The sequence below is a fragment of the Myotis nattereri genome (genome assembly GCF_964212035.1).
Source record: "Myotis nattereri genome assembly, chromosome: 1".
NCBI lineage: Eukaryota > Metazoa > Chordata > Mammalia > Chiroptera > Vespertilionidae > Myotis > Myotis nattereri.
The window spans coordinates 130,226,212-130,249,191 of NC_138075.1; the positions used below are offsets into that span (position 1 = coordinate 130,226,212).

At 42.2% G+C, this 22,980-nt stretch overlaps 1 protein-coding gene across 1 annotated transcript in view; it reads left to right on the top strand.

Moving 5' to 3' along the window:
• Positions 1 to 22,980, top strand: part of LOC308529338 (coiled-coil domain-containing protein 144A-like) — a gene marked incomplete at its 5' end in the record, with an annotated part of 63,004 nt that overhangs the window by 38,313 nt on the left and 1,711 nt on the right. The window contains 3 exons of the mRNA XM_081105388.1: positions 2,423 to 2,600; positions 4,685 to 5,611; positions 7,396 to 7,548. Of these exons, the coding sequence (XP_080961514.1) occupies positions 2,423 to 2,600; positions 4,685 to 5,611; positions 7,396 to 7,548 (1,258 nt within the window). The remainder of the gene's footprint in view (positions 1 to 2,422; positions 2,601 to 4,684; positions 5,612 to 7,395; positions 7,549 to 22,980) is intronic.

Genomic DNA, 22,980 nt, shown 5'->3' on the forward strand with positions numbered 1-22,980 from the left:
TTGTGGTGAGAACATTTAGATCTACTCCCTTAGCAACTTTCAAATATATAATACAGTATTGTTCACTATAATCACCATGCTGTACATCAGACAGGGTTGAATCCTATATGAACATACATGACATTTACTTAAATAATGCTGGCAATATGAAAGAGCAGCAGGTTATCCAAGAAAATCTATTTTGCACCCCCACACCATACGCCAGCTGCTTATATGGGGTAGAAAGACAAAGATTACATGGGGAAGTAGGCAGAAGAAATAAGAATGGGTATGATCCAAATGCAACAGAAATGGGTATTACAGGCATGGGGAAATAGGCAAAAGGAATAAAAATGGGTATAATGGTAAAGATTACACCAATGAAGGCTGGGACTCCATTGTTTCATCAATAAGGTTGTTAATCTTTCCATGATACAGGTAGTTAAGGAGGATGGCCCACATTTCCAGGTTAACTTCCAAGTGCAAAGGGACTGGGGGGAACTCCCAGCCAGATGAGGGTATGATTTCTTTAATCAGAACAAAACAATCATGGTTAACAGAGCATGATTAATATTTGTTATAACTATAGCTAGTCTCTACTATTCTATTTTTTCCCCTACCAGTAAGATTTCCTTCGTTCTCTTTTCCCTGGCAAAATTCCTGTGTGTGTGTGTGTACATATATATGTGTGTCTGTACACACATCATATATAATAAAGTAGTAATATGCAAATTAAACCTCATACCCTCACAAGATGGCTGTCTACGGCCAGGCTGGCAGGGGGGTTAGTGAGGAATGACCAAATGACTGAACAGCAGGCTGTGTGGGGTAACCAGGCTGGTGGAGGGGCCATAAGGGGTGACCAGGCTGGCAAGGGGGCCAGTTAGGAGTGACCAGGCCAGCAGTGGGGGCAGTTGGGGGTGACAAGGCCAGCAGGAGTTTGCAGTTGGGGGCAATCAGGCCGGCAGGCGGGTCAGTGAGGGGCAACTATGCCAGTGACGGGGGGCAGTTGGGGGTGACCAGGCTGGCAGGAAGGTGGTAAGTCGGGGGGTGACATGGTCAGCAGCAGGGGCAGTTAGCGGTGACCAGGCCAGCAGGAGGGAAAGTTAGGGGTGATCAGGCAAGCACACAGAGGCAGTGAGGGGCAATCAGTCCAGTGCGGGGGCAGCAGTTAGGTGCAACCAGGCAAGCAGTCAGGCAAGTGGTTAGAAGCCAGAGGTCCAGGATTGTGAGAGGGATGTCCAACTGCTGGTTTAGGCCCAATCTCAGGGAGGGATTTTTCCCCAAGGGGTCCCGGATTGGAGAGGGTGCAGGCTGGGCTGAGGGGAATCCCACCTACCCCCATGCATGAATTTTGTGCACCAGGCCTCTAGTTTACTATATAAACATACACATACAAGTGCAGTCACATACTTAATACACACACATATACATACAAACAGACATACATACATACCACATCCTCTTATCCGTTCATTTATTGGTGAACACTTAGTTTATATATCTTGGCTATTGTGAATAATGCTGCAGTGAACATGGGAATGCAGCTATCTCTTACAAGCGGTGATAAAAAGATGTATGACTGTTCTCTAAATATTTGTTATATCCATTGGTCTAATGTTTGGTTCAAGTTTAACATTTCCATCTCTTCACACTGAGCTTTTAAGTGTCTTAAGAATGAATTGAGCCCTGGCCTGTGTGGCTCAGTTGATTGGAGCACCATCCCTTATACTAAAAGTTTATTAGTTTGATTCCCAGTCAAGGCATATACCTAGGTTGTGGGTTTGATCTCTGGTTTGGGTATGAATGGAAGGCAACCAATCGATGTTCTCTCTCACATTGATGTTTCCCTGTCTGTCTGCCTGTTTGTCTGTCTCTCTTTCCATTCCCCTCTTTCTAAGACCAATGAGCATATCCTCAGGTGAGGGTTTAAAAAATTAAGAAAATGCATGAATTGCGTCTCCTGTAGCCACCATATAGTTAGGTCTTATTATAATCCATCAAGACATTCTCTACTTTTTTTTTCATTTTATTGAATTTATTGAGGTGCCTCTGGTTAACAAAATTATACAGGTTTCAGGTGCAAATTCTACAAACACATCATCTATACACTGCATTGTGTGTTCACTGCCCCAAGTCATCCTATGCCTTTGATTGGAGAATTCAATCCATTTACAAAGTAACTTTTGGCAAGTAAGGACTTACTAATGCTATTTAGTTGTTTTCTGGCTGTTTTGTAGTTGCATTGTTCCATTCTTCCTCTCTTGCTGCCTTCCTTTGTGAACTGAAGATTTTCCATAGTGTGCTTTGATTCCTGCTCTTTATCTTTTGTGAATCTGCTGGAGGTTTTTGCTTTGTGATTACCATGAGGTTTACATAAGACATCTTACAATATAACGGTTTGTCTTATGTTGATTACATCTTTGCTTATATTTAACTGCAGATCTACCTTAAGAGAAGAAAAAGAGAAGAGACGAAAAGCTGATCTGTTATGTGAAAAAAATAGGGTGCAGTTAAGAAAGAAAGAAGAGCACTCTATTAAAGAAGTTGAAAAGAACCCACAACTTGAAACCAACATTAGAACACAAGCCATCACACTGGAGATTATAGGAGAGAATGAGGTAAATTTATCTTTGGGAAAAATCTCTTATTTCTAACAGTACTTCATCAATATTTATATCCCTGTCATTCCATGTATATTATTACATTTATAACAAACCAAAAGATGTTCTCATTCTAAATGGGAACTGTGACATTTATGAGTTAAATTATTCTTAATTTATTACTATCTTTGGCATCTAAGAGATGCTTGTGAATGTTTTCTAAATGAAGAAATGGAAAATAAATTGAGCCTACCCATTAAAATAAGTGTTATTTCTGGCTCTTGAAAAATGTTAACATATGGGCTAAATTGCCTTTATACTGTGATGGAACGAGTCAAATATTCATAAATAAATTTTATTTCAGAATACTGTATTTTTGCTCTATGACAAATGTAGCAATCACTTACAATTTTAGTTTTTCACGGAAAGGAACGATCCTTGTGCTTAAACAGGCTACTTCCTTTTCACAGCTTGTTTAAGGTACTGCTCTTAAGCTTTGGACTTTTTTTTTTTTTAATGGAATGAGACCAAAAACTAAATGAAATGTGTCTCTAGGTTGTCGAAGAGCAAAATTACACTCAGAGGCAACCTTCTCCAGAACAGAATGCCAGAATATTACAAGATGGAATTCTGACTGAACACTTTTGCAAACCAAAAGTGATAGAAATAGCTCATAAGAAAATGAATTCTGAGGTAGTTTATTTAGTCATTTTCAAATATACCAGTATGTGAGTATGTGTGAGTTTGTATATATTTTAAAAAAACAACAATACTCTACATATAGAAACTATAGAGGATTTAAACAGCGAGAGAGAGAGAGAGAGAGAGAGAGAGAGAGAGAGAGAGAGAGAGAGAGAGAGAGCTTTTGGGGTCCATTGGATAAAATTATATTGTTAATTCAAAACCATTTGTCTCAAGTAGTGACATTCACAATGGCTTCATCCAAAGAAAAGGCTTTTAATATTTTCCATAAGAATTGATGTGTTTTCCATTATCCCAAAGATATTGCTACTAACAACAGATGTTCCAGATTTTGGCAGTAATTTCATTTCCTTGACATATTAATATAGAGGTTAGTTTTCACTCCCAGTGATGTTATGGAGGAAAGTATAGCAGGTTCAGAGATCACATTTTAGATGTCATTCTTCTGCTTTTGAGAAAAGTAACAATTTGTGCTAAACTCAGAGCCCCATTTTAATACAAGGGACTTTTGAAGAGAATGCAAGCTATAATATACTATATTTAGTGGTAATTTATTGATTAAGTATTTTAGTGTATTCCCCCCCCCATTTCATATTTAATACTACTTCAAACATCATGAACAAGAAATAAAAGTTATTGAAGTGACAAATGTTCTCGTGTTTTTCTAAAAAGAGCTCTGTAAATTTTACTTAGTCACCATTTGTTTTTTGAAACATAGGCTTCATTTGTGTTTCTGTATCCACACTGGAGAGGAACTATGGACTGGTGCAAGAGCATGAATTGTGGAGTCTGAAAACCTGGGGAAAATCCTGAACTTCCTTATCTTTTTAACCCCTCCATTCCAGATTGTGATAACTGAATGATGGACGTAGAAGTGCTTAGGAAAATGCTTGATTATCAGTTATTAGTATAGGTAGTTTTTATAAATGACTATGAAAGTATTAGAAAAGTAGAATATCTATGGGATAATATTGGGGGAAAAGGAATTTTAGGAAATTTAGTTTGTCCTATTATATGCGTGGTTTATACTTTTACTATGGTGTAGCTATATGTTCAGGCTATAATATCAACTTGTAAGTGTACAGTTATTAGTATTTTATTTAAATGCATTCTGGGCTTGTGATGATTTAGAAAAACCCTTTCTAATTCTGAGACTCTGAAAATCTATTGTGATTTTTTTTCACTTAAAAAATTCATCATATTATATTGCATTTTTTAACTTTGGAGAATTTATGTTTGTAAAAGTTAGAGGTTTGGATCCAACTCTATTTATTTTTTTTCAGTGGGATATCCACATATCGCAACTTTTTATTATAAACATAGGTTATTCTTTAATTTCAGAGCCTATCATGACATGTCATTTCAATGTTTTAGCTAAAAGTCTTCTTTGTGTTACATAGGTTTCTGAGAGTTCTGACGAAGAAAAAAGTCGATTGCATGAAAATCGCATGTTGTGGGATGCAATTGCCAAGCTAAGACGGGAAATGAACACAGTAAAAAATCAGGTCCAGGAAATGGGAAAAAACTGTTTTGAGGAAATTGCAATTGTCCAAGAAAAGATTGACCGTCTTGAAAAGGCATTAAGAAAAACAGTATTTCAACACAATGTGGAGCTTGAAGTTCTGAGAGTTGAGAATACTGTGCTAAACAGTAAACTGCAGGATGAACAACAAAACAGAGGAAGACTGGAAGCAGAAGTTGAATCAAACCGGTCTAGACTGGCTACTGCTGTACAGGATCATGAGCATTGTCAGACAGCAAAAGGAGACCTACAATTTACTTTCCAGAGAGCAAGATATGAATGGTTTTGTTTATGTGACAAAATGAATTCTGATATGTCTAACCTAAAACATAACAATGAGATTCTTTCTCAACAACTTTCTAAAATGGAAACTAAAATTAATAGCTTAGAAATTGAGCTTCATCACACAAGAGATGCTCTCAATGAAAGGACATTGGTTTTAGAAAGAGACCTCATTAAAAAGCAGTGTCAAAAGGAGGAAACTGAACATGTGTATCAAAAGGAACAAGGTAAAGTCGATAAAGACATTGGAAAGCAGGAATCCTTACAGGAGAGGCTATTTCACCTACAGAGTGAAAATATGTTGCTTCGACAGCAACTGGATCAGGCTCACAACAAAGTTGACAGAGAAGAAAAGACAGTAATTAACATCCAAGATCAGATTCTAGATATCATAAAAATATTTGATGATGAAACTGAAAATTATTATCTTATGCTGAATAAAATAATTAAGAAGTTAATCAATGAATGGCATCATTTTAAAGAAAGAATACATCAGTGTGAAAATGATCATGTAGAAAGAGATGTAAGTATCCAGACAGATAAGTATTTTTCAAACTTCCTAAGAGAAAATTCAGAGTAATATTTGATGATGGATAAGTGTTGAATCTAGTTGAATATTAAAAATGTAGAGATCATGGCCCTAGCTGGTTTGGCTCAGTGGATAGAGAGCATTGGTCTGAGGACTGCATGGTCCCAGGTTCAATTCTGGTCTAGGGCACATGCCCGGTTGCAGCCTCAGTCCCCAGTAGAAGTGTGCAGGAGACAGTCAACCAATAGTTCTTTCTCATCATTGATGCTTCTATCTCTCTCTCCCTCTCCCTTCTTCTCTGAAATCAATCTTATGTGTGTATATATATAATATTCCATCTATAAATGTGTTTGCTCTGTCAGCTTTAAAGCAGACGCTGTACCAGAGAGATGAACATTAAACCTAAAAAGTGCTTTGTTTTGAGTAAAGACGTTGTGCTGCCCATGAAATTTTAAGAGGTTACGTTATAGATTATTAGTAGATATAGGTTTATATCAATAATTTAGTCTTATATTAATAGAATAATAATTTTAATCTTTCTGTCACCCAATTTAAAACCATTAGGAAGCAAGTAAATGGAAATGCTCTACCAAAAATGAGTATTTTGAAATTAAGATTCAATTAAGTGGATTAATTTCACCGCTAAGTTCAGATTTCCCAGATGAACTGAAATGTAGATGCTGTATCATATACTACCTTCCCTTCAATAGCTTCTTATACATTTTAGTTGGTGTAATGTTATTTTTATTTATGCTAAATTGAATTAAATTTGGAAATATTTCAGTCTCGAGTAATATATTCATATGACCTCTCAACTCTTTTAAAGGCATCTACTTTTCATTAAATCATAATTTGGGACTAATGTGATGACTTTTAGCAAACCCACACTTGATTTAATCTTTCCACTACTATTTAAAAATTTCTTTGAATACTTTTACAAATAAAGTGCTCATGTTTCTCATTTTGAGGCCTAGTTACTATCATTTGGAAATAAGTTTGTCCACGAAAAAGAGAATTGTAGCTCTCTGTGATTTAGTAACTTGGCATTGGATCTCCATTTCAGATTAGTGAGGTGTGGCAAGGTTTATGTGTAGCAGGGAGGGAAGGCAAAGGCCTCGTTAGCTAGGGCCTTGAAAGCCATTGGAATGACTTCACTTTTCTTCTAAGTCAGGAACCTATTGGGAGGACTTGAACAGGGAATTGAATGTGTGAGGAACTCTGAAGTTAATTTAAGCCTCTGATTAAAAAAATAAATAAAAAGAGAAAATTTTCCATAATATTGAATTTACTACCACTTGATCCACCTACGTGCCCATTTCTCTTTGAGATGTCAGTAGATTGCATAGCTTTGAGACTTATAGGAGAGGGGGATGAGAGTGGGGCTGAATCAGCTGTCTGATTTGGCAGAAGTGTTACATTTTCTGTGACTTTAACCTGATTAAGCAAACAGAAACATGTCCATATGAGGAAAAGAAGGTGAATTGATGTAACTGGTGATATTTTTCCAGTCATAGATTATCATAATAAAATTATGATAATAATATATGACTCTAACAAGGTACATCCAGGGTTGGGCCAAAGTAGGTTTATACTTTTTATAGTTGTTTGTGTGGAGAATAATACAAGAATTAGTCAATAACTGTACAAGAGTAAACTCTGTGTTTCATGTACTCACAACTGTAAATCTTTTGCCCCATCCTTTATGTGAAGTTATGTGTTATTAACATAATTTCATAATAATGTGATTTATAAAATGAGTAACAGAAATATCTTACTAGGCCATTGTGAAACAACTTCAACAAGTACTGGCTGGTACCAAAACAAAACTATCTACAATAAAGTTTTTTCTGGAGATTGAATCACGTCATCATATGCATTTAGAAGATAAGAAACAAGATTTCAAGAACAAACTGGATCAAAGCAGAAGTCAAGTATGTATGAAATTTAACCTGTAATCAGTTAAACTATAGCTGGTTAAATAATATAATGTGTTTTAGGATACTACTTTTCATGGCAGCTTTCTTATGTATTTCATTGTGATTAATTGTATTATCTTCATAGTGCACTTATATCTTAAACCCTGGCTTTTATTCTGCCATTTGTATATTTTTTTAAGTATTTACCCTTAGGAACGTTGAGAATTATGCATCATTCTTCATAGAAGTCAAGAGGATTGTTTTCTATTAACTAACATTGCAGTTCATGCCATTCGAAAAGCAACCTCAGAAATTGTTTTCATATAAACACCTCACAAATTGTTCTTCACTTTGGGCTCCCTGGAGGTGTTGTAGGACAGTGCCTTTAAAACTCATACATTCTGAAAATCCTTTGAGGCACCACATAAATGTTTCTGAGGTCTTAAGGGTTTTATAAGTCTTGGCTTCATCCTTAAACCATGTCTTCCTGGACACCCTGGATTTGATGTTAGCCCAGAGCCCTTTCTTTATTTTAGCACTAGGGGCCTGGTGCATGAAATAGTGCATGGATGCAGTTCCTAGGCCTGACCAGCAATCGAAGAGCAAGTGTCTGGTGTGGAAGGGCAGGTCCCAGCTGACCTCTGAGCCCTGGGCAGCACCTGGGCTCCCAGGCCCCTATGCGCGCCCCCCTCTGCCTAATTCACAGTGCCTGAGTGCCCACACGTAGATTTAGTGAGTACAGCCAGATGCCACAGGCCCGGGCTCAGTGTGGGCCTCTGGGCTGCCCAGCAGCACCACACAGAAACCGGGAGGCAGTGTGAGCTCTTCTGGCTGGCTCACAGACCGGCTGCTGTGCAAACCCATGGGGAGCCTGACCGGCCCCTGTGGTCACAGTGGCTGCGGCCCAGTGGCTGTGTCTCGGATCACCCAGAACATACCACGTGTGTGAGTCCTGGTGTCCTGGGAGAGGGTAGCAGGAGGAGTGAGAGCGAGCTTGGCAGAACCCACATTCTCGCTGCACCTCTGTCCCCATCACCCCCACCCTCAGGTAGTCAGTGAGAGGTCACAGACCCATGTCATAGTGAGCAGTCAAACTCCTGGTCTCCCCAGTCGAACTCTTGGTCAAATGACCACCCAAGGGGACAATTTGCATATTACCCTTTTATTATATAGGAATAGAGGCTCAGTGGACAAAATTTGTGCAGGCGGTGGCGGGGGGGGGGGGGGGGGGATCCCTCAGCCTGGCCTGTACCCTCTCACATTCTAGAACCTCTAGAGGAATGTCGCCTGCTGGCTTAGGAAACATCATTTTCATAATCCGGGATCCCTTGCTCCTTACCTCCCACCTGTTCGCTCCTTACTGCTTGGCTTGTTGTTCCTTAGTACTGCCACAGAGGCAGGAGAGACCCCCGCCACTTCCTTTGTGCTTGCCAGCCATGAGCCCGCTTCTGGCTGAGTGGCACTCCCCCTGTGGGAGCACACTGACCACCAGAGGGCAGCTCCTGCATTGAGCGTCTGCCCCCTGGTGGTCAGTGTACATCATAGCGACCGGTCATTCTGATCATTCTGCCATAAGGGTCACTTAGACTTTTATTATATTGACTAGAGGCCTGGTGCACAAAAATTTGTGCACTCGTGGGGCGGGGGGGGGGGGTCCCCTCAGCCCGGCCTGTGCCCTCTCGCAGTCTGGGACCCCTCGGGAGATAACGACCTGCTGCCTTAGGCCCGCTCCCGGGTGGCAGAGGGCAGGCCCAATCCCTAGGCGCAGCCCCTGGTCTGGCTCAGAGCAGGGCCGATTGAGGAGTTGGGGCGCCGCCCCCTGTCATGCACAGAGCAGGGCGGATCGGGAGGTTGTGATGCCACCCTCAGTTACGCTCAGGGTAGGGCTGATTGGGGGGTTGGGGCACCGCCGCCTGTCACACTCAAGGCAGGGTCGATGGGGAGGTTGTAGTGCCACCCCTTGTCACGCACAGAGCAGGGCCAATCAGGGGGTTGGGGCGCCACCCTCTATCACCCACAGAGCAGGACCGATCAGGGGGTTGGGGCGCTGCCACTGTCACACACAGGGAGGGCCGAAGGGAAGGTTATGGCTCTACCACCGCCGTGGGCAAACTACGGCCCATTTGAAATGAATAAAACTAAAAAAAAAAAAAAAGACCGTACCCTTTTATGTAATGATGTTTACTTTGAATTTATATTAGTTCACGCAAACACTCCATCCATGCTTTTGTTCCGGCCATCCGGTCCAGTTGAAGAACCCATTGTGGCCCTCGAGTCAAAAAGTTTGCCCACCCTGCTCTACCCCAATACACACAGAGCAGGGTCCGTGGAGGGGGGGTTGGGGCGCTGCCCTCTATCACCCACAGAGCAGGGCCGATCAGGGGGTTGGAGCACCGCCACTCTCACCCTCAGGGCAGGGACGATGGGGAGGTTATGGCTCTACCCCGTCACACACAGAGCAGGGCCGATCAGGGGGTTGGGTTGCCACACCCTGTCACACACAGAGCCACAGGGCGATCAGGGGGTTTGGGACCTCCCCCCTATCAGTCACAGAGCAGGGCTGATCAGGGGGTTGGGCGCCTTCCCCTGTCATGAACAGAGCAGGGTGGATAGGGAGGTTGTGGCCCCGCCCCCTGTCACACACAGAACTGCAGGGCGATCAGGGGATTGGGGCGCTGCCCCCTGTCATGCTGATCCCGGTGCCAGGAGGCCTCTCAGCTCCGCAGATCCCGGTCCTGGGAGGCATATTACCCTTTTACTATATAGGATAGAGGCCTGGTGCATGGGTCGGTGCCGGCTGGTTTGCCCTGAAGGGTGTCCTGGATCAGGGTGGGGGTCTCCACTGGGGTGCCTGCCAGCCTGGGTGAGGGGCTGATGGCTGTTTACAGCTGGTCACACACCCTTCAGGGTGGGGGTCCCCACTGGAGTGCCTGGCCAGCCTGGGTGAGGGGATGATGGCTGTTTGCAGCTGGTCACACACCCTTCAGGGTGGGGCCCCCACTGGGGTGCCTGGCCAGTCTGGGTGAGGGGCTGAGGGCTGTTTTCAGGCTGGTGGGTGACTAAAGCTCCCAACTGCTCCTTTTTTTCTTTCCTTTTTTATTCTGGGCCAGCTTTAGCTCTGGCTCCAGCTCTGAGGCCTCTGCTGCTGAAAGCAGGTATCTGGTTTGTTTGGGTTCTATAATCGAAACACTGTATCAACTCCAGCTCTGAGATCCCGGCGGGCTGAAAGCAGGTTTCTGGGGTTTTGTTTAGCTTCTATATTTGTAACAATGTTTCAAACTGCAAGCTCAGAGGCCAGCAAGGCAGGCGGGGAACATTGGTTTCCTCCATCACTGAAACAAGCAAGCCTCATGTTAGCTTCAAGTTGCCTGGCTGCTGGCCACCATCTTGGCTGGAAGTTAATTTGCATATCTCGCTGATTAGCCAATGGGAAGGGTAGCGGACGTACGCTAATCACCATGTTTCTCTTTTATTAGATAGGATTATATAACAATTGGACCTGTGGGAGAAGCAATAATTGGGAAATGGATAATTAAAATCCTTAAGTCCTGTTTCTTGTATATTTAACTAGAGGCCCTGTGCACACAAATTCATGCACTTGGGGCAGGAGGAGGGTCCTTTAGCCCAGCCTGTACCACAGTCTGGGATCCCTCAGGAGCCTAAGCTGCATTCTGGCCCCTCTCTGTGGAAGGTGACCGGCAGGATGATCAGGGAACAGCACCCACAGGCGAGCAGCCAGCCCTGTCCCCAAATTACCCCTCCTCTGCCGCTGAATGCCACTTATGCCCCCCCCGCCCCCCCCCATCTCCATCCCCTCCCTCTGCCTGCTGGCACCCACCTTGGCTGACCTGCTTGCTGGCCCCACCCCTCACTGACCATTCTGCAGTTCGGTCATTTTGCATATAAGGCTATTATATAGGATTGTCTTTCTTTAGCTTATCTTTCTCATCAGTTTCACTTTCACCAGCTTCCTAGAAAGAATCCCTGTCATCCTTGTTTCAGTGTCATTTTGTTCATTTGTCCAGAAGCCCTTGCTGTCAGCCTCCTCAGGGGCCATCAGGCCTCCACTCATCATTTCTTGGAGGCACTTTTGGTTTTTATTCTCACTCTTCTCTACATTATGTCAGGTTCCATCCACCTGCAGTTTAAAGGCACTCCCAACTTGTGTGTGTTTCTTTTTTAGTGTCAGCAGTCTGTTTTTATTTTATTTTATTTTATTTTATTTTATTTTATTTTATTTAGTGCTTAAAGTATTACATATGTCTCTTTTTTCTTCCATTGACCCCTCACCGTCCACTCCCACCTCCCAGGACAAGCCCCCACTACCCCAGTGTCTGTTTCCATTGGTTAGGCTAATATACATGCATTCAAGTCCTTTGGTTGATCTCTTGCCCCCCGCTCCCCATCCTCCTTGCCTTTCCTCTGAGGTTTCATGGTCTGTTTGGTATTTCTCTGTCTCTGGATCTATTTTGTTCATCAGTTTATGTTGTTCATTATATTCCACATATGAGTGAGATCATGTGATATTTATCTTTCTTTGACTGGGTTATTTAGCTTAGCATAATGCTCTCCAGGTCCATCATTGCTGTTGCAAATGGTAAAAGTCCATTCTTTTTCCTAGCAGCATAGTATTCCATTGTGTATATGTACCACAGGTTTTCAATACACTCATCTGCTGATGGGCACTTAGGGTGTTTCCAAATCTTAGCTATTATAAATTATACGGCTATGAACATAGGAGTGTATGTCTTTTCTGATTGGTGTTTCTGATTTCTTGGGATAGACTCTTAGAAGTGGGATTACTGGGTCAAGTGGAAGTTCCATTTTTAACTTTTGAGGAAACTCCATACTATTTTCCACAGTGGCATTCCCACCAAAAGTGCACGAGGGTTCCTTTTTCTCCACATCTTTGCCAACACTTGTTGTTTGTGGATTTGTTGATGACAACCATTCTGACAGGTGTGAGATGGTACCTCGTTGTTTTGATTTGTATCTCTCAAATTATTAGAGACTTTGAGCATGTTTTCATATGTCTCTTGGCTTTCTGAATGGCCTCTTTTGAAGAGTGTTTATATAGGTCCTTTGACCACTTTTTTATTGAATTGTTTATCTTCTTTTTGTTAAGTTGTATGAGTTCCCTGTAAATTTTGGAGATTAGGCCCTTATCAGAGAACAGTGGCTTTGTAATACAGCTTGATATCTGGTATTGAGATCCCTCCTACTTTGTTTTCTTTCTCAGGATTGCTGCAGCTATTTGGGGACTTTATTTTACTAGTATTCCAGATAAATTTTTAGAGAGTTTGTTCTAGGTCTGTAAAATATATCAATGGTATTTTAATGGGGAGGCATTGAATCTATAGATTGCTTTGGGTAGTATGGACATTTTAATGATGTTGATTCTACCAATCCATGAACATGGTATGTTCTTCCATCTGTTTATGTCTTCTTCTATTTTTTTCAGTGTCCTGTAGTTTTCTGAGTATAGGTCTTTTACCTCCGTAGTTAAGTTTATTCCTAAGTATCATAATTTTCTTGGTGCAATGGTAAATAGAACTTTTTTGTAATCTCTCTTTCTGTAAGTTCACTATTGGTGTATAAAAATACCATAGATTCCTTGGCTTAATTTTGTATCCTGCTACATTGCCAAATTCATTAATTAAGCCTAATAATTTTTGATGGACTCTTTAGGGTTTTCTATGTACAATATCATGTCATCTGCAAATGACAGTTTTACGTTTTCTTTTCCAATTTTGATATCTTGTATTTCTTTTTCTTGTCTGATGGCTATGGATAGCAAACAGGAGTGGTGAAAGTGGGTATCCCCGTCTCATTCCTATTCTTAGGTGAAATGGTTTTAGTTTTTGCCCATTGAGTATGATGTTGGCTGTAGGTTTGTCATATAAGGCTTTTATTATGTTGAGGTATGATCCCTCTATTCCCATTTTGCTGAGGGTTTTTATCAAGAAAGGGTGTTGGATTTTGTCAAATGCTTTTTCTGCATCAATTGATATGACTATGTGATTTTTATCTCTCAATTTGTTTATTATGTATCACATTTATTGATTTGTGGATACTGTACCATCTTTGCATCCCTGGGATAGATCCTACTTGGTCATGGTGTATGATCTTTCTGATGTAATGCTGGATCCAATTTGCTAGAATTTTGTTGAGGATTTTGGCATCTATGTTCATGAGGGATATTGGCCTGTAATTATCTTTCATCATGTTCTCTTTTTATCTGGTTTTGGTATTAGGGTAATGTTGGCTTCATAGAATGTGCTTGGAAGTGTTCCTTCCTCTTGAGTTTTTTGGAATAGTCTGAGCAGGATAGGTTTTAGTTCTTCCTTGAATGTTTAGTAAAACTCCCCTGTGAAGCCATCTGGCCCCAGTTTTGTTTTGTTTTTTTGCTGGAAGCTTTTTGATGACTGCTTCAATTTCTTCCATAGTTGTTGGCCTATTGAGGTTTTTAGATTCTTCCTGATTGAGTTTTGGAAGGTTGTATTTTTCTAGGAATATGTCCATTTCCTCCAGGTTGTCCAGTTTGTTGGAATAGAGTTGTTCATAGTATTTTTTTTTAACAATCCTTTGTATTTCTGTGAAGTCTGTTGTTATTTCGTCTCTTTCATTTCTGATTTCATTCATTTGGATCCTCTCTCCTCATTGCTTCTTGATGAGCCTGGCTAGAGGTTCATCAATCTTGTTTATCCTTTCAAAGAACCAGCTCTTGGTTTCATTGATCATTTTTTGTTTTGTTTTGTTTTGTTTTTGTCTTTATGTCATTTATTTTCCTCTGGTCTTGATTATCTTCTTCCTTCTGCTCACATTGGGATTTTCTTGTTGCTCTTTTCTAATTCTTTAAGTTATAGAGTTAGACGATTTATTGCAATTTTTTTGTTGTTTTTTGAGGTAGGCTGGTAGAGCTATAAACTTACCTCTCAGGACTGCCTTCGTTGTGTCCCATAGACTTTGGATTGTTGTGTTTTCATTGTCATTCGTTTCCAGGGTGTTTTCAGTTTCTTCTTTGATCTCTTTTGTAACCTACCCATTGTTTAATAGCATGCTATTCAGCTTCCAAGTGTTTGAATTTTTTTATTACTTTTGTTGTAGTTTATTTCTGATATTATGCCATTTTGGTCTGAGAAGATGCTTGATATGATTTCAATCTTCTTGAATTTGGAGAGACTTTGCCTGTGAGTCAATATGTGGTCTCTCTTTGAAAATGTCCCATGTGCACTTGAGAAGAACATATATTCCATGGTTTTGGGGTGAAATGTTCTGAAGATGTCAATTAAGTCCATCTGATCTAGTGAGTCATTTAGGATTGCTGTTTCTTTACTGATTATTTGTTTAGAGGATTTCGCCAGTGAGGTCAGTGGGGTATTAAAGTCCCCTACTATGATTTTATAGTTTTTGATCTCTGCCTTGATATCTTCCAGGAGGTGTTTTTGTTTGTTTGTTTGTTTGTTTTTGTTTGTTGTTGTCGTTTTTATTTGGGTACTTCTGCATTGGGTGCATGTATGTCTACCAGTGTTATTTCTTCTTTTTGTATCAATCCCTTTAGTATTATGTAGTGGCCTTCCTTATCTCCTGTTGTGGCCTTCATTTTGCGGTCTATTTTGTCAAGCATAAGTATTGCTACCACAGCTTCTTTTCATTTCCATTTGCCTGGAAGTTATTTTTCCATCCCTTCAGTTGTGTAAATCCCTTGTTTTGAGGTGGGTCTCTTGTAGACAGCATATACATGGGTCATGATATTTTATCCATTTAGCCACTGATTGTCTATTGATTGGAGCATTTAGTCCATTTATGTTTAAAGTTATTATTTATAGGTATTTGTTTGTAGCCATTTTTATTTTTTATTCCTGTTTTCCTTCTTCCCTTCCTATTTTCTCCTTTTACAGCAGTCAATTTAGCATTTCTTACACTGCCAGCTTGATGGTAATAAACTCCTTTATTCCTTTTCTGTCTCTAAAGCTCCTGATTTCCCTTTCAATTTTGAATGACAGCCTTGCTGGATTCAGTCCCTTGCTTTCCGTCACTTTGTATATTTCATTCCATTATCTTCAGGCCTGATGTGTTTCTGTTGAGAAATCAGTTGATAATCTAATGGAAGATCCCTTATAGGTAACTTTCTGTCTCTCTTGGTCAGCCTTTAAGATTCTTACTCTGTCGTTGGTGTTTGCTAATTAATTATGATGTATCTTGGTGTCAGGGTTTTTGTGGTTTTTTTTTTTTTTTGGTTCATCTTGTTTGGGACTCTGTGTGCATTTTGGACTTTTGTGAATTTTTTCTTCTCAATATCAGGGAAGTATTCTGTCATTATTTCTTCAAACAGATTTTTTATTCCTTGCTCAGTCTCCTCTCTTTTGGCACCACTACCATGCAGGTGGTCATTTCCTGTTGTCCCATAGCTGCCTTACGTTCTCCTCCTGCTTTTAAGGTTTGTTTTTCCCAGTTGCTGCTCTGCTTGGGTATTTTTTTTAACCTTGTCTTCTAGTTTGCTGATGCAGTCTCAGCTTCCTCTACTCAGCTGTTGATACTTTCCATTGTGTTCTTTATTGCAGATATGTCATTCTTCATTTCCACTTGGTTCTTCTTCATTTCCCCTTGATTCTTACACATGTTGAATTTGTCTCCCATCCTTTTCAGTGTCCTTATAACTATTGTTCTGAATTGTTTCTCTTACAAATTGCTTGCCTCCATTTTGTTTACTTCCTTTTCTGGTGATTCCTCCTTTTCTTTTGTATGTGGGGTGTTTCTCTTCCTCCCCAATTTTTGCTGCTCCTTTGTGGGTTTTTACTATGTATTAGATCAAAATTCTATGTCACCCATATTTTTTTGAGTTTTTCTTGTATAGTAGATGTTTTGTGGGATCCAGTGTTGCAACTCTCAGGTATTATGGTTGGGTATTTTATGATGTTCCCTACTTGGGATATTTGGGTTCTCCTGGTGTAGTTGTGTCTTGAGTGTTATTGTCCCATTCATGGATGGAGTGTCCTCTCTGTGTTTCTGGTTATGTGGCTCACTCTCTACCACATTGACAGAACAACACAAAATACAACTCGACAAGATACGACACAAAGGGAACAAAACACAAATGTACTCACGATACTGATAACCCCAATAAAAGTGACCACCAGAGGAAATAGAATTAGGAGAGATAAAAGAAAGCAAAAATGGTACTGAGAAAAAGGAAAAAGGTAAGAGTGCAAAGAAAAAGAAGCAAAATGAAGGAGAAAAAATATGCATGTATGGGGAGAAAACTTCACAGGACAAAAAAATAAACAAAAAAATTCAAACAACAAGCACCCAGAAAAAAAAGGGGTAGGGGGGACAGAATCTGTAGAGGCAGAGCTTATTTCCAGAGTAAGGTAGAGAAATTGAATGAATAGGGCAATGGTCATGGTTCAGTATAGAGGTGGTAGAAAGAGAATGAGTGGATAAGAAGAAAAATAAAAAACAAAATAATCAATAAATTAAAAATAAAAAGATAAAAAAATAACCAAAAACTTTTTTTAAAAAAATTTATCTATCTATATATTCTTCTATTTTTGGAAAAGGAGAATAGAGGAGAGAGCAGATAGGCTTGAGTTTAGTGAGTAGAACTAATTAAGCCATTAGGAGAAGAAGAGAGCAAGATAGGAGAGGAAAAGCAACAGCATAAAAAATTGACTAGTAAAGAAAGAAAAAAGAGAAGGGTGCATTGATTTGAAGCAGGGGAGAGGAAATTAGATACATGAGTAAGCCAACAGAGACTATAATAATAATAACATGTCAATAAAGCAGATAAGGAAGGCCAATTTTTAACAAGGTGTAGAGAGAAAAAATATAGCAGGGATAGGAGAAGAAAAACAGGATGAAAAAGGGAGAAGTGAGGAAGAAAAGGGTGGAAAAAAGAAATAATAAGATAAAATAATGTTAAAATAATAAAAATGGAATGAAGAAAAAATAATACAAAAAATAAAAAGTTAAAGAATAATAAAGAAAAAAAATTTAAGGTAAAGATAAAAAATAAAAAACTGAAGTGTCATTCATTTCAGCCCAGTTTTAATGTCCCGGGGGAGGGGGGGGGGCTGGTTTAAGACTCCTCTCTACTGTCCTGTCTGCCACTTCTCAGTTTCCTGGTAGGTAGTCAGCATGTGTAGAAATTCCCAGTGATCCACCACTCCTCTGTGTCTGTCTCCACAGTCTTGGTTGCAGGCTGGCAGGACCAGTCTGCCTACTTTCACTGTCGGCTTTCATTCTTATTTACACAAGCATTTATTTCTGACATGTGCTTTAGGTGGGGGTGTTGCTGTATTGGTTTCAGGACAAAACAGCACCTCAACCCAATTCCCAAGGGCTCCCTGGTTCTATTCAGAGTCTGTTTCCTCTGCAAAGCTCGAGGTTGGGTGAGGCTGCACCAGTTGCCTTGCGGGTGCTGCCAGGGGCTGGCTCTTCAGGAGAAAATGGCTGCTTAGGGTTGGAGGCTCGGGAGGTGCCAGTGCCGGATTCCTGGTCACCTTTCCCTATCCTGCTCCTCTCCACAGCCTTTCCCCAGCCTCCACAAAACTGCACCTTCACCTGCACCACAGCCTCGGTGAGTGTTTGTAATGGAAAGGTCCTATGAACTGGGTTTAGTGAGTAAAAGCAAGGAAAATGTAAAGGCAAAACAACCGCGCCACTAGGAGCTTCTCTCCCCCTGGTAGGCGCTGCTCCACAGTTCTTCAGGCTGCCTTCCTGGTGGCGGCCTCTCATGGCTGTGGACTCAGATCTAGATGCCCGGCTGCCAGCCATCCTGCGGACCCTCCACCGTCCAGTGTTACCGTGTCCCCAAGGGCCGGACTTGGTGCCGCGCAAGTTCTTTCTGACCCTCTGTCCCAGTGGTCGCGAGTCTTTCTCTCCAGCCCAGATCCCGGATCCTACGATTCTCCAGGTGTCCCCTGTCATTTCCAGCCATGGATTTTCTCACCAGCTGTTAATTCCTCAATTCTGGGTGGATGCTGTTCGATTTAGTTGTTCCTTCTATCTGCTCCATGAGAAGGCACATGGCACATCTGCCTATTTGGCCACCATTTTGAAAACCAGCGCTCTAATCTTTTTTTTTTTTTAATTAAATCTTTACTGTTCAGATTATTACAGTTGTTCCTCTTTGTTTCCCCCATAGCTCCCCTCCACCCGGTTCCCACCCCACCCTCCGCCTTCACCCCCTAAACCCCCCCCCCTCCTCATCCATAGGTGCACAATTTTTGTCCTGTCTCTTCCCGAACCCCTCACACCCCTTACCCCCCCGAAGAATAGTCAGTCGACTCCCTTTCTATGCCCCTGATTCTATTATAATCATCAGTTTATTCTGTTCATCAGATTATTTATTCACTTGATTTTTAGATTCACGTGTTGATAGATGTGTATTTGTTGTTCATAATTTGTATCTTTACCTTTTTCTTCTTCTTCCTCTTCTTAAAGGATACCTTTCAGCATTTCATATAATACTGGTTTAGTGGTGATGAACCCCTTTAGCTTTACCTTATCTGTGAAGCTCTTTATCTGACCTTCAATTCTGAATGATAGCTTTGCTGGATAAAGTAATCTGGGTTGTAGGTTTTTGGCATTCATCACTTTGAATATTTCTTGCCACTCCCTTCTGGCCTGCAAAGTTTCTGTTGAGAAATCAGCTGACATTCATATGGTATTCCCTTGTAGGTAACTGAGTTTCTTTCTCTTGCTGCTTTTAAGATTCTCTCTTTGCCAAAACTGGTTTGGCTTAGTGGATAGAGCGTCGGCCTGCGGACTGAAGGGTCCCAGGTTCGATTCCAGTCAGGGGCATGTACCTGGGTTGCGGGCACATCCCCAGTGGGAAATGTGCAGGAGGCAGCTGATCGATGTTTCTCTCTCATCGTTGTTTCTAACTCTCTATCTCTCTCCCTTCCTCTCTGTGAAAAATCAATAAAATATATTAAAAAAAAAAAAGATTCTCTCTTTGTCTTTTGCTCTTGGCATTTTAATTATGATGTGTCTTGGTGTGGTCCTCTTTGGATTCCTTTTGTTTGGGGTTCTCTGCGCTTCCTGGACTTGTAAGTCTATTTCTTTTACCAGGTAGGGGAAGTTTTCTGTCATTATTTCTTCAAATAGGTTTTCAATATCTTGCTCTCTCTCTTATTCTGGCACCCCTATAATTCAGATGTTGGTATGCTTGAAGCTGTCCCAGAGGCTCCTTACACTCTCTTCGTATTTTTGGATTCTTTTTTCATTTTGCTTTTCTGGTTGGGTGTTTTTTGCTTCTTCATATTTCAAATCTTTGACTTGATTCTTGAGATCCTCTAGTCTGCTGTTGGAATTCTGCATAATATCCTTTATTTCAGTCAGTGTATGCTTAATTTCCAGTTGGTCCTTTTTCATAACCTCAAGGGTCTCACTAGATTTCTTGAGGATCTCACTACATTTATCAGCGGTCTCACCAGACTTTTTGAGGGTCTTACTAAATTTATTGGCGGTTTCTAGAAAGTTCTTGAAAAACCCTAGAAGTGTGGTTTTGAATTCTATATCCAGTCATTTACTTTCCTCCATTTCTGTCATTTGTGACCTGTTTCTTTGTCTCCGCATTTTTTATGCTTCCCTATGTTGGTAGAGTGGCTTTCTGTGCTAGGTGTCCTATAGGGCCCAGTGGCTCAGCCTCCCCAATTACCTGAGATGGACACTCTTGGTGCACCCCTTTGTGGACTTTGTGCACAGTATTGTTGTAGTTAAGCCTCGATTGTTGTAGGTATCACTGGGAGGAATTGACCTCCAGGCCAATTGGCTGTGAGAGTCAGCTGTGTCTACGGTGGGAGAACTTCTGTGCTGAAGAGACCCTTATGAGGCAAAACTTGCTTCAGTGGGGCTTTGGTGCTCACTGAGTCTGCCCCCTGAGTGTGTCCCTTATGGATCTGAGGAGTTGTAAACTGGATGGTCCCAATCTGACCACTGGGTACACTGGCTCTTGGATCTAAGGAGGTGCTAATTTAGCCTCTGTCTAAGGCTACCCAGCAGGAGCTATGAAGAGATCTGCAGATTCCCCTTCCTTGTGTGGGGTTTGAAGGTACCCAATTGAGGCCCAGCTGTGAAGCAAAGCAAGCTGCTGTGGGGCCGTGGGCCTTCTCTTGGAAGTTCTGGGTCTGTCTGGCCCAGCTGCAGTTTGTTAGGTAATTTTCAGTTTTCAAAGGGCCAGGCCATTCATATACAAAAGCCTCTGTAGCAGCTTGGGTGGGGCGGGGTCTCAGGGAATCAACAGAGCTGAGCAAGCATCTATGGCTGATCCTCAGCCCTGCCCTAAGGGTCTCCACGTCTCAGTGTCCCGGTAATCACTGCAAGCACCTTTGAGAGAAAGCCGCCCTCGAGTTCCAAGTTCTTCCCGCTGTCAGACAGTCCAGTTTCTCCCTGTATGAGTCTGGGTCCCCAGAGACTCACCCAGAACTGGAGTTCAGAGCAGTCGGGGGCATGTGACTCCCGCCCAATTCAAAAAGACGGCACCGTCCTCAGTTGCCAGCCCTTGCCGTGTGTGCCTCCGTACCTCTGCACTTCCACACCTCCTCTGAGTCTCAGTGTGCTTTACTCTTTACTTCTAGTTGTAGACTTTCCACTCAGCCAGCCTTCCTGTGGTTCTGGATGATGTCTTTTAGTTGTATTTTTGAATTTGTTGTGGGAGGCAGCAATTTCCGGTGTTTATGTATGCCGCCATCTTGGTTTCTCCAAAACCAGCGCTCTATTCTTATTGTCAGTATCTGTTCCAGTTACTTATTGCTGCTTAATAACCACCTCCAAACCTCATGTCTTAAAGCAGCATTTACTTGTTCACAAATCGGCAGAGGCCAGCTCATTGCTTTTCCACTTGCCATCAGCTGGGATGTTTTGAAGCTGGGAAGTAGAATCATGTAGAGCAGTGGTTCTCAACCTTGGCTGCACATTAGAATCACCTGGGAATTTTTTTAAAATCCTGATTTCTGGGCCTCATCCTCCGGAAATTCTGTTTCTTTGTTATGGGGTGGGGTCACAACATTAGTAACAAAGAAACAGAATTTCCGAAGGATGAGGCCAAGCAATCAGTATTGTAAAAAGATTCCCAGGTGATTCTAATGTGCAGCCAAGGTTGATAACGACTGTTCTAAAGGCTTGTTCATTCACGGGTTTGTCAGGTGCAGTGGGCTTTTGACTGGGACGCTTGCTGGGGCAGTCTCAGCTGGACACCTGTATGAGGACTGACCATGTGGCCTGGGCTGCTTGGTTCTTCACAACACGGTGGTGAGTTCTCAGGCTGAGCTCCCTAGGGAGAGAGTCAGATGGCACCAGACATAGCAGTCACACAGCAGTCACCATTATGACTGACATTCCAGCAAGTCTTTTATTGTTAACTAGAGGCCCGCTGCATGAAATTCATGCCCTGGGAGGTAGGGTTCCCTCAGCCCAGCCTGTCCCTCAGTCAGGGAGCCCTCAGTGGATGTCCTACTGACAGCCACAGTCTGGTAGCAGAGGTGCAGAGCAGGCGTCCCGTGTGTGTGTGTGTGTGTGTGTGTGTGTGTGTGTGTGTGTATGTGTCTGCTGGGGGTCTGCCCCCAGCCACATTGGAGGCTCAGAGTAGGCTCTGTGTGTGTGTGTGTGTGTGCATGCGTGTGTGTGTCTGCTGGGGGCCTACCCCTAGCCACACCATGGAGGCTTGGAGCAGGTGCCCCTCTCTGTTGATCTGTCAGGCTCCTGGCCTCCACTCATGTTGTACTCTCCCTTGAGCTGTGGCCAGGGTGGGGTGCTGCCTGCAGTCCACCCATTCCTTCTCTGGGATCACCATGGTGACCCAGGAGCAGGCCTTACTGGGTGCTGCCTACAGGCCACACTTTCCTGCTCACCGATCACTGGATTGCCAGGGCACCTGGGGTCAGGCCCTGCTGGGTGCTCCCGGTGGACGGGCATTTTCCTGCTCTCAAATCGCCATGGTGTCCAGGCTGGGGGCGGGGCTTAGGCAGCGCAGGGCTTAGGAAGCACACGGGGGTCCCAGCTGGGGGCGGGGCTTAGGCAGCACGGGTATTAGGTGGCACCCAGGGTCCTGGCTGGGGGTGGGGCACCGCTGAAGCCCCGTGCCCAGGGCTGCACACAGGGACAGGATGGTGGCTTGCGCTGCCCCGCCCTGCCTGCAGTATGCAAATTAGCCACCATCTTTGTTGGTGGCTAATTTGCATATCATGCTGATTAGCCAATGGGAGGCGTAACGAAGGTATGGTCAATTACCATCTTTGTCTATTATTAGATAGGATGATGATGTTGTTTTGTTTAGTATCTTCCCTTATTTTGTGAAAAGTAACAAAGAATTTAAAGATAGCATTATTGAATTCAGCCTCCCACCCCCACTTTTTTGGTTCTAAAAAATGTAGGGCTTATGTCGCTAAACTTTAACAGTAAAAGTTTTAATTTCTCTGTAATCCAGGGAATCATGTCTTCTTG